Below are 25918 nucleotides of genomic sequence, written 5' to 3' on the forward strand. Positions count from 1 at the left end.
TCGTGCAGATCTCGCTGATCCTCCTCTCGCATAGCTGCTCGCTCGAGGTCACGGTTCTTAGCTCTCAATTCCTTCAAGGCCCGATGAGCCTCAGACAGCTGCTTCCGTAGACTTCGTGTTTCTTCATGTAATTTGTCGGAGGGCGACCCATGAGGCGAACTCGTTTCGTATTTATTCATCAACGCATCGTGGAGCTCCCTTTCCAGCTCAGAGATACGCTGCTTGCATTTGCGAACGGACGATTTCTGATCGGCTTCCCTTTGTAGCAGTACTCGTTCTCTCTTTCGCGCCTCGTCCAAATTATGACGGAGCATCGAAAGGTCTGCATTAGAAGTAGACTGCTCGTTATCTCCAAGGGGCTGCTGTTCAAGAAGCGACTCAAGCTCATGGATGCGCTTCTCCAGACGCTGTACTTTACCTTTAGCCAGCGTCAGTTCTCTGTCTCGCCCACCGGAGGCCACATGCAGCTTATCCTGAAGCTGATCAATTTCGGCCGACAATCTGTTCTCTTCCTGCGTGGCACGCTCAATTTCAGAGCTCAGTTGCTTTTCAAGAGATTCTTTCGCTTCCAGAAGTGAAGCCTTATCGTCACTTAATCTCTTTACCTCACCTTCAAGGCGCAGGGCGGATTTGCGAAGATCAATCTTCTCTCGGTCAAATCGGGTCGTATCGTTAACATGGTCTTTGACGTTATCGAGTTGATTCTGGAGTTCATCGCGTTCGGCCTCTAGCTCAGCTACTGAAGTGCGCAGGTCATGTAGTTCGACGTGAGCATTTGCCAGCTGATCACGAAGCTTCTGCTTCTCTGCCACCAACTTTTGCAACTGGCCATCTTCTGAAGACCCTTTCTGCAGCCGAGCTTTCGTGTATTCTTGCTCTTCTTCTAAGCTCGCTTGAAGAACAACTACCTCGTCTTCTAGAGCCTGAACTCTCTCTCTCGAGGCGACTTCCTCCCGTTTTGTGACTCTCAATTCTTCCTTGACAGATAGAAGCTCGTTTCTCAGCTCATCGATAACTTCCCGTTTCGATGCGATGTCGTCATTCAATTCCTTCACTTGGCGACTAAGAACCGCTTCTGCATTGAAATGCCGGGCCTTCTCACTATCGATGACCTCCTGCAGTTTCACTTCCTTGCCTGAAAGAGAGTGCTCAACTTGCTCGAGCTTCTCGATAGTACGCTTGTAGCCAGCCGCTTGGTCCTCGGCCCGGTCTTTCTGAAGTTGTAAAGTCCGCTTTGCGCTTTCCCACCTGTCCTGCTCAAGCGCAAACTGGCCTTCTTTGTCTTCAATCTCGTGCTGAAGAGACTCAATTTCTTCTTGCAACTGTTGGACCTCTTCTTTGTACTGTGCTCGTATGATGTGTCCGTTTTCCAATGAGCGCTGCTTTTCCTCGTCCAAAGCTCGCTGAAGTTCCCGAACTTGAGAGCGTTCCTGACTAAGCTCGCGCTGTAGACTACCAGACTCATCGGTCAGGGCTTGATGCCGGGTTTGTAAGAGATCTTTCTCTTCTGTTCGTCTTTGCAGTTCATCAAGTGTATCCTGCAACTGGGAGAACAGTTTGTCGCGTTCTTGTCGGGTGGAGTCTCGCTCGCGCTTTGCCGCTATAGCGTCATCTCTCAACTTTCTTTTCTCTTCATCCACATCCCGTTGGAAATTCCGATACTGATCCTCCAAGCGGCGTTCGTTTTGTGTCTTCAGGTTGAGCTGCTCCTTCAATGAATCATTCTCGCGCTGCAGATGACCAAGCTCGTCTTCCAATTTGGCCGTCCGTTCCTCTAGTTGGCGAGTGAGGCCTTTAGTGCTGAAAGACTTATTTGCCATCTCTTCATGAAGTTCCCGAAGGTCTTGGTCGGCCTTTTCCTTTTCCTGAACAGCTTTGTTCGCAGCATTTCGGGCTTCATCGGCGTCGGCCTTGGCCTGATCTAAACTTGCTTGCAAGTCCTGCAGGTGCTCCTTAGCGCGTCGAAGCTCTGTTTCAAGCTCAGATACTGAATCTCGGTCCTTGTTGTCTCTGTCCTTCAATTCTTCGATTTCCTCCTCACGTGCTTCAATGGTACGATCCTTCTCCCGAAGGGTCGCCTCCAAATCCTCAATTTCGTCGCGAAGTTTCTCAAGATTTTGTGATTGGCGTTCCTTGGCCTCTCTAAGCTCCTCTTGAAGCTCTCTTACGCGGTTATCTTTCCTTTCCATCTCTTCTCGCATCAAGTCCAACTCTTGCTGCACAGTCTCATCAATCTGTCTCCTTCGCATTTTTTCCTTCACTTCCTGAAATTGTAGACGGTAGGCTTCTAGGTCGCGTTCTGCCTGTTGAAGGCTTTTCTTGTACCGCGCAATGTCTCGTTGCATGGTCAGCTTCGTAACTTTGAGTTCCGTATTCTCCTTGAGAGCCGCTTGATTATACTCCGGACCTGCTTTCTGCAATTGCTCCTGCAGATAATGGATCTTCAGTTTCAGTCCGAAATTATCTTTATCCAGTTTATCGATTAACTAAGGCAAACGGTCTTTAGCAAAGTCCTCATTTCGGTCTATCTTGTCAATACGACATTGTTGACTCACCTTTTCCTGCTCCTTCAAGGTCATATTATTCTGTCCATCATTGAGGACATCCCCATCTCTTCGCAAAGAAGGGAGCGGGGTGCTCTGAACACTACTGCTCGCAACCTGCGGCAAAGGAGTCGGCTCTTCTGTGATGTCCTCCTCCTCATCAATTCCTGTCATCTCCATCGGCGGTAACCCCGGAGTATTGACATTACTCCGATAACTTGCTCTTAGGTATGCTGGTGTTTTGACGTCGCCGGCCCCGCGCGTCGTGGTCAGATTCCTCAACAGATTGTTCTTCGTAGCGCTCTGCATCAATGGAGTAAATTCGCCTTTGGCAGGCGCAACAGTAGGAAGGTGCTGTCGAGATTTCAACGCGCTTTTTATAGGCCTTGAACTCGTACCGGCACGCGGTGTGCTGAGCTTGAACCCGCCGGAACTGCGTCTTCGGTCACCAAGCGACTTGAGAATGTCCCCATCTTTCGAAGGCGACTGGAATGAGTTTTCGACCGAGTCGAGTGCAGATAGATTGTGTCGTCCCACGCTCCGATAGCCGTTTGTCAAGTAAGTCGCGTTTCCGTCGACCTCAGTTCGCGGCGTGTCGATATAAGGGTACGCCATTTTCGACGCGTTTGACGCGAAGATAGTCCGTGATCCGGATCCAGAATCAAATCAATTGTAGTGACTTCAATACGCAATCATCCTCGTGTCCTCGTCGTACATAAACAGCAATCAGCAGAACGATTGGGCGGAAAGATGTCCTGCTCATACGCATGTGTTTTGGGCGGTGAGCATCCAGCTTCTGGGCTTAGTTTGGGCAATGTTGATATCTAGCCTCATATAGTTTAGCGTGCTCTTCGCCACGGTCGGCCGAGCATTTCGCCGCGTGACTTTCGGTATGAAGTCATGACGGTAATTTATCATTTTCTCAGGCCGCAGTCAAGGAAAGCAACCCTTGACTTGATTTTCTCGAGCAAGCAAACTTTGTCTGGCGCGTCAGAGTTGCTCAGTTATCCAAGATGGCGCCCATGTCCCAAGAAGACCTAGAATGGTTCAAATCCACTTTTCGTCCCATCCCTAAGCCAGAACTCCCTGATGATGCAGTCGAATATTCCATTTACTATATCCCCTCCGACCCCGCCCCCGCCATCAACGATGAGACGACGGAGACAAGGTCACGATTAGTGGAGGTGCAACGGAGCGCAGCTGATTTGACGAAAGAATATTTGAAGGATTATATATGGCAGCGGGAAGGGTTCAAGTTGGAGATCACGAAGGAAGATGGTGAGCGCAATCTGCACAGTCGAAACATTTGCGCCGACTCTCGTGTGCTAACAGCTTGTCAATAGGTATCATGGCGCTACGAGGGCGCACCAATTACGGAGACTCTATCGAAGACGAATGGGTGATTGTCTATCTCCTGCGCGAATTGACCAAAAAGCACCAGGATATTTGGGTTAAGGTGGTCGACAGCGACGGCCAGTTTTTACTCGTCGAGGCGGCTGGCGCTCTGCCCTCCTGGCTTGAACCAGAAATAGCGGACAATAGGGTGAGTGGCATGCCTTGTGCAAAGGTGCTAATATTGTAACCGATGGCTGACGAACTGCACAGGTATGGATACACCAAGGAGAACTTGTCATCATCAAGCCGAAGCATGATAGAGCTCGGAGGGTCACTGAGAAGCTGTCGCTTGCAGACTCAAGAAGAATAATCGAAGAAGAGCCCAAGCGACTCTTGCGCTCTGCAATGATCCAAGAAGAAGCTTTCTATCGTTTACGGAACTATCCCAAACAGATCAGCGAGAACCTTCACTCAGCGCTCGTAACCATTCCGCGAAAGGTCGCATTTCTCCTCCACCAAAAGCCAGCCTATATTTCGGCAGCGGTAGAGGCTTTTTATCTACGAGATCCCATCGCGCTGCGACCGCTCAGATCCAAAGACGCTAGCACATTTATCTTCAAGCCGGAGGATTTTGTCACCGTCAGCGTACGGTTTACACGAGTCGGTTATGCACAGCTCAAGAGTCAAGATTTCCCGGCACCAAAGTCCTGGATTGGAAAGCTCCCTCCGAAAGACGACCGAATCGCATTCGACCGGGCGGAAGTAGGGATGAAACTTGCGTGTGGCTTTGAAATGCTCCTCACCGATCCTCAAAACCAAGACAAGGCCTCTGTGAGAGAAATGAAGCTCCTATTGGAGGATGTGGATTCTGGAGATGAGAAATTACCTACGGATGAAGAGATCTCTGGATGGGACAAGAGACAGGACGACGAAAAATGGCTGGACATCAGCTTTGAGGACCTGGACCGAGAGCTGAAGGGCAAGGACAAGGGCACGGCCGGCAACGGACAGGCCAAGGGCGCATTTGGGGATGCCAACGCTCAAGAGAATCTTCAACGCATCGTTGCTCAGTTCGAGAAATTCTTGAACGATGAATCTGCTGGATTCGAAGGCGCCGATTTCATTGATGATTTCGGCTCGGATTCCGACATTGACGATGACATTGATGATGAAGTGAGTGACGAAGGCGAAGATAAAGAGGCATCTTTCGACGAAGAAGAGTTCTCTCGGATGATGAAAGAAATGATGGGCTTGCCGCCCTCTGGGCCTGCCCTTCAGGGGGCGTCCAGGCAACCGTCGGCTCCACGTGGTAGAATTGAAGAGTTGGACTCCGAATCCGAAGACGACTTGGAAGAAATACAAAAACTCTCCGCCCAGATGGAAGCAGAGCTGAGAGGCACGGGCGTTCTCGACCTAAATCGTCCGAAGAAGTCCTCAACTGGAAAGCAGGCAATATCAAATGCATCACAAAAGGAGCCCGGTGATGAAACTGAACAGAGTGAGGAAATCGTCGAAGATGACGACGATATCGATATCAATCTTGCCAAAAACCTGCTGCAAAGTCTAGAGGGCCAAGCTGGCGCTCCAGGCCCAGCGGGAAACATGCTGTCAATGATGAATCTGCCAGTGCCTAAAGACGACCGGCCGCGGTGAAATCCGGAGCTATTTTATCTATAGTTGAGGCACTTTATCGGTTACTACGACCACCGCCATCACACAGCCGGCCATTGAATCATTGAGTCGCCGTACTCAACTGTACTGCAGAATCTGCACCGCGTGAATCGCCTGAGAACAAGCGGTCATTACTTCGTCGGACAGTAGCTATCCCCAAGTCCCCAAGTACCTCATGCACAGTGCGCTCCGCACCACTATCCGCAGTGACGTTGGCGCTCATATATCCTCCCCGGTCATCCCTGCAACTTGTGGCCCGGACAAGGCCAGTCCAAGGCTTCCTCTCGACTACTCAAATGTTCTATGGCAACTCGGCGCATTCTCCAGTCACCTCCACGGACGCTACTAATGTGGGTGTGAGTGGCGAGCGAGTATTTGGGATGAGAATTGTAAGCTTGGAGACTGTCCCAGGACACACTCCAAAAGGAATCGCCATCAGAGGGAAGGTATATTGTTATAGTATATAAATCATAGAGACCCTCGATACTTCCAAAACAAAAAATAGCCAAAAGGCGCCTTTACCAAGATCCTCATAAAACACATTCCTCATTATTTCGGTAAGTATCATCATAGCGAATGTCTGCCAGCGCAGACACACCGCATTCATGAGGTAGATCGTATCAATCGTAGATGAATCACCGAGCGGTCGGGCACAACAATTCTGCGCTCCCGTCCTTCAAGGACACGACCCATTCCCGCCATTCTTGCCATTCCGCGTAGCTGGCACTAGCCTTGAGACCCTGATATTTCACGACGCGAAAGTCCGAAACCTGCTCCCATGGCTTGCTGGAGCCAGAGTGGCCGCTGCTGCTGCTTCCTCTTAGGAGCCGCCGTGCAACACCTCCCGTGGTCACTCCGTCCCACCCAGCTTTCCGCATCAGGCTTTCCAGGGTTTCCTCTTTCGTCCAACCTTGCTCTACGGCCACATCGGGCAAATAAGTGGCGCCATAGCGCCGGCCGCGGTGAATGAAAGATATGCGGATACCATGCACACCAAGTATCCAATCCAGAGCATCAGTGCAGGGCTCAAAGGAACCGAGCAGAGTCAGGGAACATGATAATGATGGTAGAAGCGACAGTGGGATCGGAGCGAAACGAGAATCCTCGAACGCGCTGTGTTTCAGTGTTAGCCTCCTGAAACCGACATGGACTTCGTTCAAGCAAAGGATACGTACGAAGTAAGAGCATAGGTTCTGAGGCCTTCGGCGAGCTCCTGCGCGTCGAATGTACCAATACACCCACGAAGGGACTTGTGGCCGTTCTTCGACAGAGTATCCCATGTCACAAACAATGGATAACGTTGGTTTTTCAACCTTTGTTGCCGCATCTCTGCCATCTCAGGTTGCGTAGATTCTGAAACCGGGGTCGTGGCGGTAGTGGAGCTGGATAGAATCGAGCGAGATGAATTGCTGGACATGACTGATGGAGTAGTAGAGACGCTCGAGGAGTCTGAAGACAATTGGTTTTGAAGGCGACTGACACTGGGTAGCTTGATTGACTGCGGACGGCTACTCTTCGACTTCATTGAGCCGCGCTGCGTTGTGTCGAGTTCCTCGTTAGCATCATCGTCATCGTCATCCTCCTCCACTACGACCTCCCGTCCAAGGTCGGCACTATCCCTTTGAGAAACAGTGTTATTAATGTCCTGAAGAGACGCAAGCTTTTTGGACTGCTCGTATCGCTCCCACAGCTCCTCAACAGCTGCGAGATCGATGGGCTCATGGCGTTTATAAGAGGCAGCAAGGCACTCAAAGCAGTAGATGCAATGGGCTGGACTTGCCATCTTGTGATGTCCAAAGCAAAGTAAACTGCGTTCAACCCTCACGTCTGCAAAAGCAATCCACTGGCTGCAAGGATTGGTGACTGTCGGCCAGGATGCAAAAGAAGAACAGGAGATAGTTACCAGAAGTAAATGGCTCGGTCCACCAGGAAACTACCCACTTCTAGGTACCTTGGCGAACGCAGTCTCGATAATGTTTCACATGGGCTCAGCGTTCTTTGGTCAGAAGTGGGTATTAGAACTGCTATAGGTAGCAGCACTGAGGACACGGCCAGCAGGTAACTCAGCTGGCGATCGGCTGTGGGGAGAGTGAGTAGAGGGGGAGGTCAGCGAAGGAGGGGAAGAGGGCAAATGCCCCGATAAGATAACACGTGATATGCCCACCTTATCAGATGATTAGAATATCAGGTGATCTATACTATCCGATATTGGTTCTAGACATCCCATCATCTCCACTATCTACAACTTTTGCGATTCATGTGGATACGATGTTTGGGACCTAGTAAATCACTGTTCAGATTCGAGAATGTGCCACCGGCTGGGATCTTCCCCCTAATATATTGCCACAGCTCAGCCTTCTTGCAGGAATTTTGTCCAAAACACATAGTAAGAGCCTATCCTTTACAGGCTTACAAATAAACGGGCCCCACTACGCAAATATATTTCTGAGACCTGTTGATCATTTGGGAACAGTTTCCATGCTCTGCACACGGTCATGGAGTAAAAGCGAGGCAACCTAGAGAGGTATAATGTTTGGTATCCGACGAGACATGCGTATCAACAAAATGCAAAGTTCAAAACGTCGATGGTATTTTCCCACGTAGAGCCCGTAAAATCCGCAATCAGCACAGTGGCCGCCCACAGATTCTAGTACCAGCTGAACATGTCAAGAAGCTGTTTTCATTTCTTCGCGGACCTACTCCACAATCCAGCCACAGTTTCCTTGACCCTTCGCTCCTGCGCCCGAATCTGCTCCTCAGTTTGCCCACGCGCGTCGCCGCGGCTGTCAATCTCCATCCGTCCATCATGTTGCTCCTCGGTGACCTCGTTGCCATTGACATGCTCCGGCTTGGGATCAAGGCTCATGATACCATCCATCATGAGTCCTCCTCCCTCGCGGAGCTTGTTGATGGCGCGGACAGTATCGATGGCTTTGTGCAGCGTTCGACGAGCATTGAAGTTCTTCTTGACTGTCGGCAACAAGTCCTCGCCCGAGCCACCGTCATCATTGAGATCGTAGGGCGGGTTGATCCAGGGATGCTGAAGGGCTTCATGGGCAGTCATTCGGGCCTTGGGATCGACTGTCAGGCAACCCTTGATAAAGTCTCGGGCTGATTGGGAAACACCACGCCAGTACTCGAGAGGTGTGAAAGAATAGTCAGCTGCAAGGATGGCCTGCATCTCTTCCAGGTTGGAGTCACGATCGAAGGGAGTGTAGCCGCAGAGGAGGAAGTAAGTGATGACACCAATGGCCCAGATGTCCCTAAGTGCAGAGTCAGTCATAGAATTCAGACTGGGGATGATACATGAAGCAGACAAAAACATACACTGGTTTGCCATGTCCACTCTTCTTGAAGATCTCAGGAGCCATATAACCTGGCGTGCCGCATGTCGTGGTGAGGACATGGAACTGCTCCTCGTCCATGATCCTGGACAGGCCAAAGTCCGCAATCAACAGATCCGCATTGTCCTCCGGTGTCCGGAACAGCAGGTTCTCAGGTTTCAAATCACGATGCACAATGCCATGATCATGCAAATAAGCCACCGCGGAGAGGACCGCACGGATTAGGTCAGCCGCATCGGACTCGTAGTAGCTGCCTTTACGACAGATGCGGTCAAACAGCTCTCCACCCAGAGCAAGCTCTGTGACGAGGTATACTGCAACATCACAATTGTCAGTCTGACGACCTCCACCGAGCAGTAGGGGTAGCCATACGATTGTTCATGGTCTCGAAGTAATCAACCAGAGTAAGAATGTTCTGATGACCCATGGAGACTCTCTTCAGCACGGCAATCTCATTCCTAACCTGTCATTATACCACGCCACACATCAGCCCTCGCTCTCGATGTCCACGTTGACTGTAAGAGGCCGCATTTCAAGTTCAGAGGTAAATACCATGTGCTCACGCCCAGCCATTAACCGCTTATTGATCACTTTCGCTGCATAGTAGCGACCAGTATCGATGTGTACGCATTCCTTCACCACTGAGTAGGAGCCAGCTCCGAGTGTTTTCCCAGTCTTGTACCGGCAAGGCTGGACCTTGGGTCGTTGACCCGTCTGCGTTTGCGATGCCATCGAGCGTGAAACTGTACCGCGATCCGGATGACAGATGTAAGGAAATCAGTAGGACGGTTCGTCAGAAGCTCTCTTCGGCGCGAATCAAAGAGGACGGGGCGCTGATATTATATTGACTGGTCGATTGTGAAAGGTGTCAGAAGAGTAGACCGAGAACAAGCGAGAGGACCAGCCGAAAAGCAATCACTGCATGAACTCCCAGAAACCGATTCGCTAAGAAAAGAAGCTTCCAAAATGGACAGCCAAGATGGGATGTGGGTGTGGTTCTTGGTAAAAGCTGTATTATCGCAATCGGTGGGCTGTTTCGCACTCATAAAGGGAATTGCGGGGTTACAATACACGTATCACAAAGGGTAGGGCTTCTCGCGAGACCTGTAATAAAGTATCTGTAGCCTTTATTCGAATCAAGATAGGCGAAGGAGGCCTCTTTAGGAATTTGGGGTCCTTAGAATAAGCCAGAAGGCCTTGGGGAATGCAAGAGAGGCTCTGAAACTGATATCTGTAGGTTCAGCTGACAACGTGATTAACTTTCGGCACATCGGCGGTCCACTACGGCTTATGGAAGTGCGGATTGTACAATTCACAGAATTTATGCGGTGAATCTTCTTACTTCAGTCAATTGGTCTCACAATTTATGCAACTTCAAGCCCAGAGATACTCTGCCAGAGTGTTAACATATTATTGATCGCGAATTAGATCACTATTGCCTGAGGTGTAAGAACGCCTTTCCCAATGACCCCATCACGCCGCGCAATGCCGTGGTATAGCCAACACGGAGTATATAGTTTGAACAGTCAACAGGAAACATAAGGGACAGGGACAATAGGAGCCAAAGCATTACATTTGCTCAAGGACACCCTGCACGACACTTTCCAGGAGCTTCAAGCCATGAAATTTGGCTACGCTGCTCAAAACACGAAGCTTCTTCTCCACCTCTTTTCGGTCCATTGTTTCCACCCAGTGACCACTGCATGAGCAATGTTCCATGAAATCGCTGATCTTGAGACCCCCGCATTTGGAGCATTTGAGGTCCTGTGTCTGCCAACCGACAATCAAGCCCTGGACTTGGCCGATGAGGGCCTCTTCCTGTGCTAATCGATCGTACTCTGTTTGGCAGAAAGGGCACCGCCAGGGCTTGGGCGCTGCTTTGTTTGGGTCTGACCCAATTTCTGGGAGCACATCTTCGTCCCGGCACAGGTCCAGATCACGGATCAGACAGCAGGCGTTGCAGGAAAGCTCAGGAAGCTTCAGGCTTGCCCCTGGATTCTCGAACCGGCCTTCTTTGCTGAACTCACGTACTTCGAACATCGCTAAGAGTTCCCGACGCAGCAGCCGAGTCTCTAGAGTCGTCGTCTTCGACAGACTCAAAACCTGCATCAACAATTTGACGAGTTCAAGGACAGGGTTGCGCTTGTCGTTGTTGGGATCCACGAGGACTCCAGGAAGGACGGGGAAGACGTAGTCGGATGCCAGCTCCGGATGAAGCAGCTCATCCCGTTGACGCCGAACGAGGCCGGATATCTGCTTCTTGAGAGGCTTTGAGAATTTTTCCGCGAGGATTGACGTAATTTCGTCATTATCTTCGTTATGGTTCCCAATTGGAATCTGTGTAAGACGAGGTGTAGATGAATCATCAGAATCCGGCCGTTTGAGACCATGCATGAGTTCGATATACTCCACAACCCAATCGTGGAAAATCGTTTGCATGGGAACTGGTAGAAAGCGACTAAGTTGCCAATGCATCACAGTCTCGAGCTCCTGGTCCTCCGATCCGGTTACTTCTCGGCATCCCTTGCCACCATAATTGTATTCGTCGTACCAAACGAGATAATCCCAGTACTCTTTGATCTCAAGATCGATGAAATGGAATGAAGGGTTCGCGCGGATGGACTTCAGGACATATTGGCTATATGCATATGCGTTTCCCACCTCTGTCTTCGTAGTCTGGAGCAAAAGACGGGTAGGGCTCGCAAATATGACATTTGAACCGACACGCCTGAACTCAGCCATGAGCCGCTGAAATGACTTCCTGGACAGCATTCGCACATAATTGTGCAATGATCGATCATAGAGACATGAAACCGGGCTCTCAACCCATCGAATCAAATGCTGCACCATAATGTCGGCCATATTATTCCCTTCACAAGCCTCTGACCACCAATGCTTCACCATTTCTCGGAGCACGACAGCGCCAGCTGAAGCAAATGCCTTCTCCGAGTACAGAACGCCAGAGCCATTTGCGTCCGCTGAGGGTTCTGACGATGCCAGAAGAGTGTCTGCCCCCTCCATTTCATTGATGATCGAGGAGGTCAGAATGGTGTTGATTGAGAGGTTACGAACCTCCAATTCAATGCAGACAGTGTTATATGCGCTGGGCACGTTGACTGACGGCATCGAAACTCTCTCCAGGGGGCCTGTAACATCGTCTTTCTCGTAACCCGCGTGATCAGGTCTTGGACCATTAGACCACCAGAGGACAACATTGTTTTGTTGGAGTCGTCTTGCATATGAGATATCAATAAGATACCGAGGATCGTCATTCTCGAGATTGCAAAGAGGTATGTCACCGTATCTAGCTAGCATGGTCAAGTGTTGAATCCACGAAGCAAGATACAGGTAGTGCGTTACCAGTCGCTTAGCAATAAATGATTGCCAGCCCAAAGGTGGAAGGTCCATATCCGACACTTCGGGCTTAACTGGAAGAACAGGATACTCTTTCAAGATGGGAATATCATGGCACAGGCGGTGCCTTTGATGGGATTGTATGACCATGATGGCGGGCTGAGTTTCTTCGCCTTTGAGTTTCTTGATCAAGTCGCCAATCTCCAGATACGCCTTCCTCCTAGTCGTCACTTGGGTGGTCTTGAAATGGATCTTCTCCTGATATTCGAACGCGTTCTGGGACTGGTCTCCTCCCATGTTTTCCATTGTGCGCGCACGAAGCTCTGCGTATATCTTGTCAACGTTCGGCAGGCCTTGAACATCTCTCGTGCGATTGAGGATAACAATGTGTGCTTCGCTCTTTGTGGTCGAAAACAAAGCGAATATCTGCCTATCACCCGAGAGGATATGGTAGAGATAATGGTAAACCAAGGGTGAGTTCAGAAGATAAGGTTCATCAGGAGTTGTATGGCATAACGTCGAGAGATTGAACCCTCGATCCAATCCCTCACCAAGAACTCCTCGCTGTTCTTCATCAAAGGTGCATACACTGCCCAGCTTTAGAAGAGCGCGCACACTCAGAGGGATGTTCTTCTCGTAGACTCCTTCGATGCTGGGGTGTTGGAGGAGTGCGTCTATTTTGTCTGTTTCTCGCAGGTATGTGTCTTCGGACAACGTCAACTTGAATAGATGAACCGAAGGATGTCCGTTGGGCAAAGTGTGGTTGACCTTTTCCACCTCACAGTCTGGAACATCAACATCTGGTAGAGAGTCCCGTTTCAGATTGACGTAGATCTGTCTGGGAACCTTGACTGTAAGAGCATGGATTTTCCGGTCAATCAAGACGAAAACTCGAACAATGCCAGGTCTGCCTGTTTCACAGAGCTGAAGAACTTGCCACGTATTAATGTACAACAGCTCTGCTTGATTCCTGAAGAGATTGCTTAAAGAATCAGTTGCCACATTCACTCGTTCTCCGAAGAGCTGGCGACGGCGGGCTCGAGCTTGCTTCTGAATCTTCCATTTTTGCTTCTGGTATTTCAAGAATTCAACGTAGTCGTCGTTCAACGAAGGCATCTTTGCTGGAAGGCTGGCAAAAGGATCAAGCAAGGTCTTCGTCACACCCTCAGGGTGTTTCCTTTTTTGTGACGTCTTGCCGTTCGGTGACGACTTCAGTTTTTGCGTCGAGTTCGCAACAGCTTCCCCGATGTCGCCGTGATGCTGGACACGATGATCCAGGATGTTTGTTGAGATGTCGGATAGTGGGTTCTTTTCTGTCTTCCCAAACATATCCGTCATCTTTGTCTGCTTGAACTTGTCCTCCTTCATGTTAATCCGCCGTTGGAGCCAGTCAGGGTGGGCTACTCGAGGGACTGGATTGCGGACTTTCTGAAGAGCAGCGGGAATTGTGATCAGTTTCTGCACAACAGAGCCCAATCGCTCGAGGTAATAGTCCCAATCGATGACGCTTCGAGGATCCATATCTCCGGGATCGTCTTTCAACCATTTTCTCAAAAAGAATCGCTTGACAGGCTCTTCCGCTGAGAATATCGTCACTGGAATGGCTCGCTCTGTGACAGGTGCGTTTCTTGGCTTCGCAGAGATGATGTACTTGCAGTTGAGACCCTTGTCCTTCACCATCTGCTCTCCCAGGAATTCTGCTAACCTCCGTGCTGTCGTGATGGATGTTGACTTCTGATTCCGATATTCTTCCAGAGTCTTCGTCATGCTCCTATTTTCAGAAATGAGTTCAATAAGCTCCTCATCGGCCAATGTTGCGCCATGTTCATAGAGTACATCCAGCCATCTATCAGCGACTCGAGCAACAGCAGCATATGTTTCTTCCAGGGTGGATCCTTCCAAGAAGAAGCGGAAAATTTGAGTCTGGAATATCTTAATCAACTTCAGCTCTCCCCTTCGCTTGACTTCGAAGCCCTTCAATTCAGCCAAGGATCCATCATGGTTGAAAACAGCATAGCGCTTCTTCAAGTTCTTATCTTCTTCTTTCGACGTGGGGAGGATCATCGCTTTATAAGGGCCATCGACTTCAAAGAAGATAGAGTTGTCGCTATGCGTCTCGTATCGGAACGTCTTCGGGTCGACAAGTGTTTGGTACTGGTGATTGGTGTACTTTCCATGCACGAGGTGATTTAGCATGACGCAGGGATATGATATACCAAGCTTCTTGCCGTTCTTCAGAGTGAACGAGAAATCCTCCGGAAAACTTCCTGGTAGCATACACCAAATACCATCGGTGTCGAGTTCCAGTGGCCTGCCGATACGTTCAACGAGCTCTCTCGCCATTTGGATGATATGAGCACCAGTAAGACACGTCACACCGGCCATTTCCATCGAGTACCACCGAGATCCCTTTCTCATAACATAACCATAAAAACTGTTTAAGATGACTTTATGGGCAAGTTGTAATGAGTCAAACAGCACAATCATCTTCTTTGCTTCTTCAACCTCCGCAGCAGAAGCACCTGCTGCTTTGAGGGCTTCAGTCTTCCCTTTCCAGACTTTCTGCTTTCCTTTGAAAACATATCGTCGGTCACGAAAGCTGCGAACAGTGTCCACATAGAATGGATTTTCACGCTGGCAGATGATTGCCTCGCGCACAATGGTCTTGCTGTCGTGGATCTTGTGATAAATTTTTTTGCTATAATCTTGAAGGCGCTTCTTGATAATGGCAGCTTGTTCCTCGACGCTCATCTCGCCAAAGGACCTCATCGGGCTGTTCTTGGTTCTCCCAGGGAATCGCTCATTTGCAACAGCTTGTCTGATCATGTTGTACTCGTCACGCTTGGCTGGAAGGAACTCACCACGCCAAGCCCACGGTAATCTCCTGTCACACGTCTTCCCGGGCCTGTTGAAGTCGCAGGCAGCGCAGTCAGATTCCTGGATCATGGAGTCCGGTTGCAATCGGTTGGTGATCATGATATTGGGATACATGGAAGCAACGTCCAAGTGGTAAATGGAAGGAACCTCGTCCCTGTGTGGCTTATCCCTGAGATTGACCAAGCGTCCTGCGATCTGTGCCTTGACTTCTTCATAATTTACCACATCATCCATGGATTTCTTCTCTTCGACCTCAATACTAAATTTCAACGCGGCATCAAGATCTCGGAGTAGTTCGTCAATAGCAGTGGTATCGATGGTGAATGTCACAGGAATATCGCTTCGAAATACACCTGCTTCGATACTTTCGACGTGACCGCCGACATAGGTCTCTGATTCCAGGAGATGGCCCTCGTAGAACGACTCTGGGGGATCTTTGTGCTTGTTCGGAAGTACAATTTCGCCCTTGTATGCTTGCACCATTAGCAGCATTTCACAGAGTGTTCCGGTTCCTTTCCGCAGCGTGTCATCAGGGTTGAGTGGAATGATTGTACAAAGCGAGAAGATGAACGGGTGCACATATTTCATATACAGATAATAAGTCGCCACAGCATCTGAAACAGAGTATTCAGCCAAGGTTTGAGGGCGTTCGCTTGCATAAGGAGTCATTAGCTCTGGATCAAGCTCGTCAGGGTCGTAACCGAGCTTCGCAACGGTGACAGCTTTCAAACCACGGCTTCCTTGGGGGAGGTAACTGTCACGGTTGACCCAGGCAAAACAATCCATGTGCACACAGTGGTCACTTTGGTAGATGTCCTCACTGTTTTTGCGAAAACCGATCTCCTTGTACATATCAATTCCAAGCACGCTAGCTCTAGCTTCCACGAATGGCCAATCGAAGAAGTCACCGTTGTAGGTGGCAATGACCGTCGGCTTGGCTTCTTTGATGTGCTCGAAAAAGCGCTCGATGACGCTTCGCTCATTGGGCTCATTGAAAATCATAAATGGCCCGCTGTACTCGGGCCTGGGTGTATACTCAAAATCGTTAATGTCTTCGGACACTATTTCTCGATTGGTTATCAAAAATCCTTGGCCATCGATCATGTAGGAAATCATCATGATCTGGTCAATCACAGAATCGGGGAACTTCAGCGGTAATTTTGTCGTCTCGATATCGAAGGCAAGAATCACTGGATCAGCACGCTGAAGTCGTTCTTCTAGGCAGGTCAAGGAGATAACACCGTGCTTCGCTTCAACAGTGTACCATTTTCCAATTCGGATATCTTTGGGTCTGTCAGTCGTTGTTTATTGACAAATATGGAGAGGTAGTTGCCAACCTTTGTCGATTGCCACCCGAACATGGTAGGGAACATCATATTCTCGAATATCAATAATATAATCACTTGCATTCATATTGCCGTTAGGTCGTGACTCGTTAATCAGTTCATCATCAAAGAGATCGAATCCGGCATTTGCGCTGGAAGGGATTAGCTTCATATCAAGTCAACTGGACCATATCGCTCCTAGGGACAAAACAAACCTGGAAATCTCTGCATAAGTATCCATTACATTCACGTTTTTCTTGTTCTTCTCTGCCAGCGGAAGCAGCGTCTTACGAACGTCCAGTAGATGGCTCACATTTGCAAAGTTGAGCTGAAGGAACGTTCGACGATGGCCAAGCAAATGGTTCGGCAACTGGAGATCCTCCTTGTCTACCCTTTTTATCTTCTTGATCAGTCCCTCGAACATCCTCCGGCACCATTCTTCAACTTCTGCTTCATGACCTTTCTTCACAGCGAGGAGAAAGTACGGATCGTACTCCACCGTCGCCTTGAAGCTGCCACCTCCATCTTCCAAAAAATAGTAATCCACCCCAGCACGTCCTCCAGGAACGTTCGGATCTTCTATCGAGGTGCTATGCATATTGATGAGCCAGCCGACCCTCTTCTCGCCGGATTCGAAGCGCGGGAAGCCCAAGGCTTCGTCGATGCTGTTCGCCAGTCGAATCGCCTCGAATTTCTCATCTTGGGACGTAGCTTCGGTCGACCTTAACGACGAAAATTCGACTGTCTTTGTACGTTTGGGCTTGAAGCTCGCAGAACTGGATCGGAACTTGTTGCCATACTTGCTGGGTTGTCGCGTAGGCATCGCGATGGCGAGGCCCGCGGATCAGGGCCGAATATTAATTATCGAACAAATAGAATGTTTATGAGCATGGAACCCGAAATTAAGATCAATGCAGCGAGTATCTGAGCATAGCTGTGTGAGATATCCGTCAATGGGTTGGTTATATCGAAGTAAGCATGTATAAGTCCATTGGCTCGACCACTGCCCGCTGCCCAGTTGCTAATTTTGCCCTGTTTTCCGATTTCGACGCGTTCGCGTTTCTACTTTACGCGTGCCATCGAGCCTCTTTTAGAGTGCTGGGGCTGCCGGAAGAGCTAGCCTGATTTGTCTTAAAGCCTATAGATTCGGATCATGGGTTGATCCGGTATAACCGTCGTTCCGCACTTCATCTGCCCATGTTGACGAAGTCATACGCTTGTGGAATATTCTCTTAGTCGAGCGAGAATTATAATTTTAGAAGATGGCTGACGATACCCGGGACCCTACCTCACATATTCCGGTCGCGCACACAAACGAACAGACAGCCTCGGAAGACTCTTCATCGTCACGAAAAAAGACAAAGTACGAGCTGCCAAAGTCGCAGGTCGGAAAGTTATGGGAGGCGTTTGGCAATCCAGAAGAATCGGCAAACGTATTGTCAAATACAGGCTACAATGGGGCGAAGAAGGATGCGAACGACGTCTCGGTCACCGAAGCCGTGAAATCAATGTCTTTGAAAGAAGTCACATCATTCTATAAAGCTCCATGCGCTCGGGATTCACTATTGCTAGGGATCGGTGCCGGATTCGGTATCGGTGGGTTGAGAGGTGTATTAGGGGGTAAGCTGGGGTCTTTACAGTGAAGCGAACCAACAGACGAGTCTCATAACTAACTGTGGCTTGTTCTTAGGCCTGCGCTCAATATGGACTGCCTGCAACTGGGCCGTTGGAGCGTTCGCTATCACTTCCCTCGCAGCTCACGAATTCTGCCAGCGCCGACGAGTCCAGGAGTTGGACGGCATGAAGCAAGCAGTGGAATTGATGAAGGAACTGAAGCTCAAGAAACAACGAGAGAAGGAGAAGCAGATGGCGGAAGAGGCTGCCCGCTTAGCCGAAGAAGAGAAGAAAAGGAAGAGTTGGACGAACCTATCAAATTATAAGTTCTGGTAGACATATGGCGCGGCACAATGTTGGGAGTCACGGAGTTTCTGGGATGTCACTAGTGGTGTAATGTAAAATAGCATATAAAGTACGGAGTACATATTTCTAGAACAGCGATTTCCAGCGTTGCGGTCATTCGAATGGCAAACCAATATGATCAGTCCAAAAGATATGCATCATCGCTTATTCAACTCCATTCGCCAGCCAAAATGAGGAGAAATGAGAGAAAGCCAAAATGAGGAGAAATGAGAGAAAGCCAAAACGCCAGTCCAGCTAAATGCAGTTTTGAAGCGAATAATGTCAGAGATTGAATTTGACCCTCTTCTGAATTGTGCCACTCTGGATCGAGCGAAGTTTATCAAATTCATGACCGTCACGTCTTTCTCTTCGCTTTTCGCGCGCTTCTCTTGCTTCTCGAGATTTCCATTCAGCCACCTGCTTTTGTCGTTTTTGCGCTCTGGCCCAAGCGATTGCTGCAGTAGGCTTGAAACCGATGCCGTTGATGCCATATCCGTCATCATTTGGATCTTTGGGGTCGTGACCAGTTATTTCAGAATCATTCCATGTAAGTGGGTTGTCCTCCATTGTGCTGTCAGGAGACGGCGAACCCTGCTTATGACGCATCCTTGATGTGTCATTCGAGGTGCCTTTTCTCTTACGGGGGCTCGACAGCGACTTTTTCTTGACGGTTGAAGCTGAAGTTGAAGCCGATGCAGCAGAATTTGAATTACCAAGATGGCCATTCCCTTCCGAAGACCCATTGAAGCCAAAATCGCTGGGTTTAGTAGAAGTATTCTGAGCCATGTCATGAAGACCGTTGTATGAGTCAACCCAGCATTTCGTGCGAAGTGAGTCTACGAATGGGTCCTTGTACAGACTTGCATCCGAATTAGACAGACTTGAATTATTTTCACTGTGAATAGCCAGCGCTCCTAGGCGACCGGCAACTGCGGCTCGAGGGCTGTGCCTCCCTAGATCCTCTTCCTCCAGGAGTCTCGCTTCCTGATGGCTCGCAATCGAGGCTGGTGAGAAGTGGGAAGCGGGTGGGCTGTCGCAGCCTGAGTCCGACGATTCTCGCTTGCGGTTAGGGGAGCCGATTAACATCGTCGGCCGACTCGGGAGCATTATTATCGCGGGGCTGATCTGAGAGCGGAAGTGGGGCATTCCTTTGCTGAGGTAGGTAGCAGCCAGAAACCCTTCATAACAGGTCCAAAGCAACCCTCCAACCCTCTGGCTTCTTCGGCCTGTCTATGTGACTGTTGAAGAAGAAGGGTCAGGTGAAGCCATCCTTTGTATCACTGAGGGGAACATGGGGGCTTGGACCGGCATGATGTCTGATGGAAGGGGGAAAGGCGAGGGGAGGTTCATCATTGGACGGAAGTTAAATCTAGATTGCCTTACTAAGGGAGATATAAGATACCTTATGGTAAGGTAGGCATGCTTTATCTATTCCTCAGTCACAAGTCACTAATACTCCACTGGTTCGAAGCAGAAACTGGTTGTGTATTTACTGACAAGCCGTTAGATAATAATGATCATTACGGTATGCTGAGTTCATGACTTGGAAGGTATTCATCTCTCAAAGGTCGCTTCAAGCAGATGAAGTTTGTAATACGAGGTCAAGAGGTTCAAGTGATAATTATTGAATTTATTTGAGTACATTTTAGGCATAATTGCTTCGATCTTGCAAGCATGACATGTCTCTTGTAGCCCTTTACACGTAATATCTGCATTACTCATCCATGCCACCAGGCCCACCTTGTTTGCTCATTTGTCTGGCCTTGAGCAGTTCGTCACACAGGAGTAGGTTAGAGGCTATACCAGTGCTCGATGCGATGCAGTTACGCAAGACCCGGTAGGAATCGAAGACACCCTCCTGCACTGGATCCATGGGCTCTCCCGTCGTCAAATCTAACCCGACTACATTACCTTCTGCACGCTCATCTTGCAGAGCAGCCAGGGAATCCTGGATGTCGTGGCCTGAATTGCCAGCCAGTGTCTTGGGAATAACCAGAAGGGCATCAGCAAAAGCAGCAACACCCCACTTGGCTTTGCCCTTGACAGACTTCCGAACACCTTCGGATGACAGGTGATGAGCGCAAGCGACTTGGTAAGCCCCAGCACCAGGAACAACGCAGCCATCGACGATGGTGTTGTAGACAGACCGTAAGCCGTCGCGGACTGCATCCTTGACCTGAGCGATGGTGTGTTGGTTGGGACCCTTGATGAGGATGGTAACAGACTTGGGGTCCTTGACCTCTTCGACAAATGTGTACTTCTCTTCTCCGAGCTGGTGTTCGTAAACCAGGCCAGCCCATCCGAGAACCTCAGGAGTAAGGTCTTCCACACTGTTCTGAGCAACACCACCGCAAATCAGCTGGAGTCGTTCCATGTTTCTCCGCTTAGCTCTCCGGAGGGCCAGAATTCCGTTCTTGACGAGGACATCCAGGCTCAGAGGATCAATACCCTTTTGATTGATCACGACAAACCCTTTCTTGGGATCAGTACCGCAAACCTGCTTCTTCAGCTCCACGATCTTTTGCAGCTTAGCGTCCACGAATTTGCGCTCGCTCTCGACCAGCTTGTCCCTTTGCTCGGCCGAGGAGTAGTAGAAACCAGAGTTGATTTCCGACTTCTCATATTCCAAACTGACGTTCAGAGTCAGGATGAACGCATTCTCAACCCTCTTAGGCATATCAGGGTGTCTTGCACCGTGGTCTAAAGCGAGACCACGGATGAGCTGTGTGTCGGACGCCGTCCGGTGCTGCATGGTCATGATCTCAACCATGTGCAAATCGGGTTTCTCAGGAGCTCTGTGAATGGCAAGGACTGCATCGACGACATCCGGTGTAAGCTTTTCAGCAAGGGCGCTGTTCAGTTTCGTGGCAAGCGACGTCCGAGCAACAGAGAGCAACAATTCACGGTCAATGTTGCGCTCAATCTTAAACTGGTCGAGGAACTATACAGCCAACATTTCAGTCTCTTGTCGGACGAATTTAAGGTATTTCTATTCAATACCGACCTTGAGAGCTTCATTCTTGGCAATCTCGTAACCATCCGTGATAACTCTGGGATGCAGCCCCTCAGAGATATACCGATCAGCCTGCTTCAAGAGCTCTCCGACCATCAGGACAACGGACGTCGTTCCATCACCGGTAATATCGTCTTGTGCTGTGGCGGCGCGGGCAATCATAACCTTGTTCGTGTCAGTAAAAAAGTGGTATCCGAGTTCGATTCGCGGGTGGCTTACGGCTGTTGGGTTTTGGATTTGCTGGGTCAGTTAGCATGGTTCACAAGACATTACAGAGCAGAACCTACCATCTCTCGCAAGAGCACATTGCCATCCTTAGTCAACTTGATCTATATGGGATCGCCCGTCAGATAACGTATTCTTCGTTCAAAGAAGAGTGGTCCATACTCCGCCAGCACCATCCACCAACCTACTTCGTGTCAGTACTCTGTCATTATTGGACCATTCCAAAAGTGAAACATACATCTTTAGAGTCCCAGAAGGACCCAAATTAGACTTCAAGACATCCTGAAGACCCTCACCAGCGCTAATGTTCACTTTCAAAGCTTCCGCCCTCCGCTGTGCGGTGTCAGTGTGTGTCCAGATAATTGAGGGGCAGTCCGGAGCTTTTCCCATACCCTCGACTCGGCTTTGGGGTTCAGTAGCTGAGTTGCAGACATCTCTGCAGATTGAAATCGATAACAGACAATAGAAGAGCACGCGGAAGTACTCAAAAGCAAAATAACCCCTGTTGATATTGGTCGCCCAAAAGAGAAACCCGCGTTGGCACAAACTGCTGGTAGGCCCCGGCGAATGCGGTGAGCCTGAGTTTTGGCAAAAAGCCCACATTCGATGTTCGCACTAGCGCCGCCGCGAAAGAAAAAAAAGAGCTCTGACGGTTTGGACTCTCCAAATCCACCTTCCAGCCCTTTTTCAACTCCACGTCGGGACACAACAAGGCTGCAATCGCAGGTGACCGGTGACTGCGCAGTGGGCTTGGGTACTCGGATCAATCAACAGATTTTTTTTGTGTAATTTTGAGGACATTAAGACGATTTCGCCATGGCCGACTACCTTTTGTTCGAGGGCCCTATGGGCTACTCAATCTTCAAAGTCGCTCACCAGGGAGACAGCGTTGGAAATCGCTTGAAGGAGGTTCAAGATGGTGTGAATGATCTTGCGAGGTTCGGCAAGATGGTTGAACTCGCCAGTTTCCTGCCATTCGAGTATGTTTTGACAATCTATTCAATTTTTTTCTCCTTAAAGCCGAAATGCGTATATGCTGACAAACTCTAGAAACAACAAGCAGGCTCTCAGCGAAATCAACGATGTTTCGGAAGGTGTCGCTTCTGACACTCTTATCAACTTTCTCGAATTGAACCTTCCAAAGGCCAGCAAAAAGAAGAAGATCGTTCTCGGACTTGCTGACAAGGCACTGGCTTCAAGTATCAAATCAGCCTTCCCTTTCGTCGATTGCGAGACTGGAGACACCAGTGAAGTTGTCCAAGATATGCTTCGTGGTATCAGGCTGCATGCCACTAAGTTGCTAAAGCAGCTCCGTGAGGGTGATATGGATACTGCCCAGCTTGGTCTCGGTCACGCCTACTCCCGCGCTAAGGTCAAGTTCTCCGTCCAGCGTGACGACAACCACATTATTCAGGCTATTGCAATTTTGGACCAACTCGACAAGGCCATCAACACTTTCTCTATGAGAGTGAGAGAGTGGTACTCGTGGCACTTCCCTGAACTTGTCAAGATCGTTTCGGATAACCAGCGCTACGCTCAGATTGCACTCTTTGTCAAGGATAAAAAGACTCTGACTGATGAGAGCTTGCACGATCTTGCTGCTCTTGTGGAGGATGATGAAGGTGTTGCTCAGAGCATTATTGATGCTGCCAAGCACAGCATGGGCCAGGAAATCTCCGAGTCCGACATGGAGAACGTCATTGCGTTCGCACAAAGAGTTGTCAGCCTTTCCAAGTACCGCAAGTCGCTGCACGCTTACTTGGTTTCCAAGATGAGCGTCGTCGCTCCTAACCTTGCTGCGTTGATCGGAGAGATCGTTGGCGCTCGTCTGATTTCGCATGCCGGAAGCTTGACCAACTTGTCCAAGTATCCCGCTTCTACCGTGCAGATTCTTGGCGCAGAGAAGGCTCTTTTCAGAGCTCTGAAGACCAAGGGAAACACTCCCAAGTACGGACTGCTGTACCACTCTTCCTTCATTGGCCGGGCTGGCCCCAAGAACAAGGGCAGAATCTCGCGATTCCTTGCAAACAAGTGCTCTATTGCTTCCAGAATCGATAACTTCTCCGAGGAACCCTCGACCAAGTTCGGTGAAGTCCTGAAGAAGCAGGTTGAAGAACGCCTGGAGTTTTATGCTTCTGGCGCACCCCCTACTAAGAACGAAGTTGCCATGGTATGTTTGGTTTCCTCGATGAAGATCCTATATGTGCAAGTCACTGACCATCACAGAAATCTGCCATGGATGCCGTTCTGGCCGAGATGGACATCGACGCTGACGACAGCGACAAGGAGATGCAGGACGTCGGTGACAAGGCTGAGAAGAAGGAGAAGAAGGAAAAGAAAGAAAAGAAGGAGAAGAAAGAGAAGAAGGATAAGAGCGAGAAGGAAGAAAAGAAGAAGAAGCGGAAGTCCGACGTTGGCGAAGGCGAATCTGAGAAGAAGAAGCGCAAGCACGACAGCGATGCCGAGCCGTCCAAGAAGAAGAAGAAGGTCTAAGGGCACCACTCTATGTTGGGACTAAAAGGGCGTATTCGTCGCGGCGTTTGTAGGGTTGATTTCTCTTTGTGATTTACCTTGTTTTGAATTTCCTTACATCTTGTTGTTTTGAACGACTCTATTGGGCTGGGTATTTGTAAATTATATGATTGAAGCCTTTGTCGTGCTGAGTCTCAATAGTCCACAGAACCTCATTTGGTTCTAGCTATTTCCTTTCAAAAGCTGAATGTCCCTGGGAAAGACACAGGTCTAGGTATCTAATGTCTGGCCCGAGAAAACATTGATTATCATCATTCATGAACTCATCAACCTGGCTGACGAGAGTAAAAACATCATTATGCAGTATGCGAATCCTCCCCTTCACCCGCGCTACTATCATTCTCATCAGACGTGTCTCTAAAGGCCCATCTGCCGATGAATCTTTCATCCCTGACCGGATCTCGTAGTGAGATTTTTCGACTTTCTATCCACCGCAGCAGGTCTGACTTGCGGATTGTGACATAGTGACCAGGCTCATGGGCAGCCTGCTTTGCCTTTCGCCTTTTGGAAGGCGTCTCAGGTTGAACAATGCCCATTCCTCTGAGGGCCGTAATCACGTCCTCCGTCAGCATCCCAGTGGCCTGCCCTATATCCCTGACGGTCATGAAAGTTGCTGAATGCCGTTTCCGAGTCTCTTTGACTGGCTGTGTCTCTTGTACAAAAGCATCTGTATCGTCCGACAACAAACGCCTTCCGATCCGTTCTTGCCAGAAGCGGGAATAGCTTCGCGCACCCATATCACTCAGCGGCTTCTCGGGACCGCCTATGAAACCCGCATCTTCTTCCCAGCCACTGATTTTATAACTAACACCCATCAATAACTTTCCCAGCTGCTTATGTTGGTAAGGTGGGAAGACCAAAATGCAGGCAAGGTTGTTCGCGTCCCAGGACAGTTTCTCCTTGGAGAAAAATCCTAGAATATGGTATTTTTCGGGGTTCTCAGGATCGGTGAACGTGAGGATGTAGTACAGGAAAGTCGCGACGTCGAAGAATACGGACTTGTGGTCGAGAAACAGCTTGGCAAAGAGCGAGAGATTTTGCGCATAGAGCTTGTGTTCTTCTCCATCCACCTCCCATACTGAATATCCGCCATGTTCGTAGACCTGGGCGCCGGGAGGTGTTGTCCGGTGTTCGCAAAGTCGCATATGCCTCACATGGCTGTTCACGTCGCACGAGTAACAGAAACACCAGCAACAGACATACAAACGGTCTGTATCCTTGCTCACAAGGTCTTCGGGATAGATCGATTGATACCAAGTCTTGAATAAAAGGTCACCCAGTACAACCTGTTTCAGGTTACGCTCGGTCGGGGATTTCACATGGGGAGACGCGCCGTCGGCAGAGGCCATTGAGTAAGAGAGGAAATGGGAGACGTATCAAGGTCAAGGCTGTGGGAAAGAGACAGTTGCAATTCTATGTATGCGACGCTTCCTCTGATGCTGAGCCATCTGCGTAGCGGTTGCTGGGAAGATTTCGGGAGGAGAAGCGACGTCAGGGTGTGGTTAAGTTCCAGCGTGCAAGACAATAATGTTCGGAGGAGTTATTCTCAACGGAGTCCTGTGTTGGAAATGATAACACTGAGACTATTAACCCATGTAATACAATAGATAGTACAAGCACATGAAGGATGCATGCTCTACGGCCAATGGACGATTGATGCTGTTTTGGCAGCGTTCTGATGGATTATTTAGTGGAATTATTTCGTGGGGTGTTGCCTTGCATCTTTAGCTTTGTCTCCGC

At 49.4% G+C, this 25918-nt stretch overlaps 9 protein-coding genes across 9 annotated transcripts; 3 read left to right on the forward strand and 6 right to left on the reverse strand.

Annotated features, from left to right (window-relative positions):
• Positions 1 to 3556: 3556 nt before the first annotated feature.
• P174DRAFT_462467 (putative regulatory factor Sgt1) lies at positions 3557 to 5531 on the forward strand (the record flags this gene model as incomplete). Its single annotated transcript, XM_024830128.1, has 3 exons — positions 3557 to 3821; positions 3887 to 4086; positions 4149 to 5531. The coding sequence occupies 3 exons, from the start codon at positions 3557 to 3559 to the stop codon at positions 5529 to 5531; spliced, it is 1848 nt and encodes a 615-aa protein (XP_024680564.1).
• A 413-nt stretch (positions 5532 to 5944) lies between these two features.
• P174DRAFT_443977 (AMMECR1 domain-containing protein) lies at positions 5945 to 7452 on the reverse strand. Its single transcript, XM_024827965.1, has 2 exons — positions 6725 to 7452; positions 5945 to 6662 (listed from the first exon to the last, which is right to left on the reverse strand). Exons 1-2 carry the CDS (start codon positions 7330 to 7332, stop codon positions 6185 to 6187), a joined length of 1086 nt encoding a protein of 361 aa, XP_024680565.1. The 5' UTR covers positions 7333 to 7452; the 3' UTR covers positions 5945 to 6184.
• A 551-nt stretch (positions 7453 to 8003) lies between these two features.
• Positions 8004 to 10104, reverse strand: P174DRAFT_443979 (serine/threonine-protein kinase). The gene is made up of 4 exons (XM_024827966.1): positions 9446 to 10104; positions 9266 to 9356; positions 8877 to 9207; positions 8004 to 8812 (listed from the first exon to the last, which is right to left on the reverse strand). The coding sequence occupies exons 1-4, from the start codon at positions 9623 to 9625 to the stop codon at positions 8230 to 8232; spliced, it is 1185 nt and encodes a 394-aa protein (XP_024680566.1). The 5' UTR covers positions 9626 to 10104; the 3' UTR covers positions 8004 to 8229.
• Positions 10105 to 10250: 146 nt separating this feature from the next.
• P174DRAFT_393598 (DNA polymerase epsilon catalytic subunit POL2) lies at positions 10251 to 17483 on the reverse strand. The gene is made up of 3 exons (XM_024823603.1): positions 16665 to 17483; positions 16462 to 16601; positions 10251 to 16407 (listed from the first exon to the last, which is right to left on the reverse strand). The coding sequence occupies exons 1-3, from the start codon at positions 17270 to 17272 to the stop codon at positions 10463 to 10465; spliced, it is 6693 nt and encodes a 2230-aa protein (XP_024680567.1). The 5' UTR covers positions 17273 to 17483; the 3' UTR covers positions 10251 to 10462.
• Positions 17484 to 17711: 228 nt separating this feature from the next.
• On the forward strand, positions 17712 to 18399 carry P174DRAFT_433387 (COX20 family protein; the record flags this gene model as incomplete). The annotated part of the gene is made up of 2 exons (XM_024825806.1): positions 17712 to 18069; positions 18140 to 18399. The coding sequence occupies 2 exons, from the start codon at positions 17712 to 17714 to the stop codon at positions 18397 to 18399; spliced, it is 618 nt and encodes a 205-aa protein (XP_024680568.1).
• Positions 18400 to 18690: 291 nt separating this feature from the next.
• P174DRAFT_374040 (uncharacterized protein) lies at positions 18691 to 19515 on the reverse strand (the record flags this gene model as incomplete). Its single annotated transcript, XM_024822552.1, has 1 exon — positions 18691 to 19515. One exon carries the CDS (start codon positions 19513 to 19515, stop codon positions 18691 to 18693), a length of 825 nt encoding a protein of 274 aa, XP_024680569.1.
• A 512-nt stretch (positions 19516 to 20027) lies between these two features.
• P174DRAFT_393602 (chaperonin-containing T-complex subunit CCT6) lies at positions 20028 to 22188 on the reverse strand. The gene is made up of 7 exons (XM_024823604.1): positions 22039 to 22188; positions 21885 to 21979; positions 21809 to 21830; positions 21709 to 21750; positions 21641 to 21661; positions 21413 to 21586; positions 20028 to 21349 (listed from the first exon to the last, which is right to left on the reverse strand). Exons 1-7 carry the CDS (start codon positions 22078 to 22080, stop codon positions 20123 to 20125), a joined length of 1623 nt encoding a protein of 540 aa, XP_024680570.1. The 5' UTR covers positions 22081 to 22188; the 3' UTR covers positions 20028 to 20122.
• A 109-nt stretch (positions 22189 to 22297) lies between these two features.
• Positions 22298 to 24434, forward strand: sik1 (snoRNP complex protein NOP56). Its single transcript, XM_024827967.1, has 3 exons — positions 22298 to 22626; positions 22697 to 23816; positions 23873 to 24434. The coding sequence occupies exons 1-3, from the start codon at positions 22463 to 22465 to the stop codon at positions 24137 to 24139; spliced, it is 1551 nt and encodes a 516-aa protein (XP_024680571.1). The 5' UTR covers positions 22298 to 22462; the 3' UTR covers positions 24140 to 24434.
• On the reverse strand, positions 24255 to 25854 carry P174DRAFT_443984 (putative histone acetyltransferase (MysT1)). The gene has a single exon (XM_024827968.1). It carries the CDS (start codon positions 25525 to 25527, stop codon positions 24475 to 24477), a length of 1053 nt encoding a protein of 350 aa, XP_024680572.1. The 5' UTR covers positions 25528 to 25854; the 3' UTR covers positions 24255 to 24474.
• Positions 25855 to 25918: the final 64 nt, after the last annotated feature.

The sequence above is a fragment of the Aspergillus novofumigatus genome, assembly GCF_002847465.1.
Source record: "Aspergillus novofumigatus IBT 16806 chromosome Unknown P174scaffold_6, whole genome shotgun sequence".
Taxonomy (NCBI): Eukaryota; Fungi; Ascomycota; class Eurotiomycetes; order Eurotiales; family Aspergillaceae; genus Aspergillus; species Aspergillus novofumigatus.

Coding starts and splice junctions, on each gene's coding strand:
- sik1 (XM_024827967.1), top strand. CDS start 22,463: ATGGCCGACTACCTTTTGTTCGAGGGCCCTATGGGCTACTCAATCTTC. Junction 22,627..22,696: donor GCCAGTTTCCTGCCATTCGA/GTATGTTTTGAC, acceptor GACAAACTCTAG/AAACAACAAGCAGGCTCTCA. Junction 23,817..23,872: donor CTAAGAACGAAGTTGCCATG/GTATGTTTGGTT, acceptor TGACCATCACAG/AAATCTGCCATGGATGCCGT.
- P174DRAFT_443977 (XM_024827965.1), bottom strand. CDS start 7,332: ATGGCAAGTCCAGCCCATTGCATCTACTGCTTTGAGTGCCTTGCTGCC. Junction 6,663..6,724: donor AGAACCTATGCTCTTACTTC/GTACGTATCCTT, acceptor ACTGAAACACAG/CGCGTTCGAGGATTCTCGTT.
- P174DRAFT_443984 (XM_024827968.1), bottom strand. CDS start 25,527: ATGGCCTCTGCCGACGGCGCGTCTCCCCATGTGAAATCCCCGACCGAG.
- P174DRAFT_443979 (XM_024827966.1), bottom strand. CDS start 9,625: ATGGCATCGCAAACGCAGACGGGTCAACGACCCAAGGTCCAGCCTTGC. Junction 9,357..9,445: donor TGGCTGGGCGTGAGCACATG/GTATTTACCTCT, acceptor GTATAATGACAG/GTTAGGAATGAGATTGCCGT. Junction 9,208..9,265: donor CTTCGAGACCATGAACAATC/GTATGGCTACCC, acceptor GTGATGTTGCAG/TATACCTCGTCACAGAGCTT.
- P174DRAFT_393602 (XM_024823604.1), bottom strand. CDS start 22,080: ATGTCTGCAACTCAGCTACTGAACCCCAAAGCCGAGTCGAGG. Junction 21,980..22,038: donor ACCCCAAAGCCGAGTCGAGG/GTATGGGAAAAG, acceptor GACACCGCACAG/CGGAGGGCGGAAGCTTTGAA. Junction 21,662..21,708: donor ATGTGCTCTTGCGAGAGATG/GTAGGTTCTGCT, acceptor TAACTGACCCAG/CAAATCCAAAACCCAACAGC.
- P174DRAFT_393598 (XM_024823603.1), bottom strand. CDS start 17,272: ATGCCTACGCGACAACCCAGCAAGTATGGCAACAAGTTCCGATCCAGT. Junction 16,602..16,664: donor ACTTATGCAGAGATTTCCAG/GTTTGTTTTGTC, acceptor AATCCCTTCCAG/CGCAAATGCCGGATTCGATC. Junction 16,408..16,461: donor TCGGGTGGCAATCGACAAAG/GTTGGCAACTAC, acceptor ACAGACCCAAAG/ATATCCGAATTGGAAAATGG.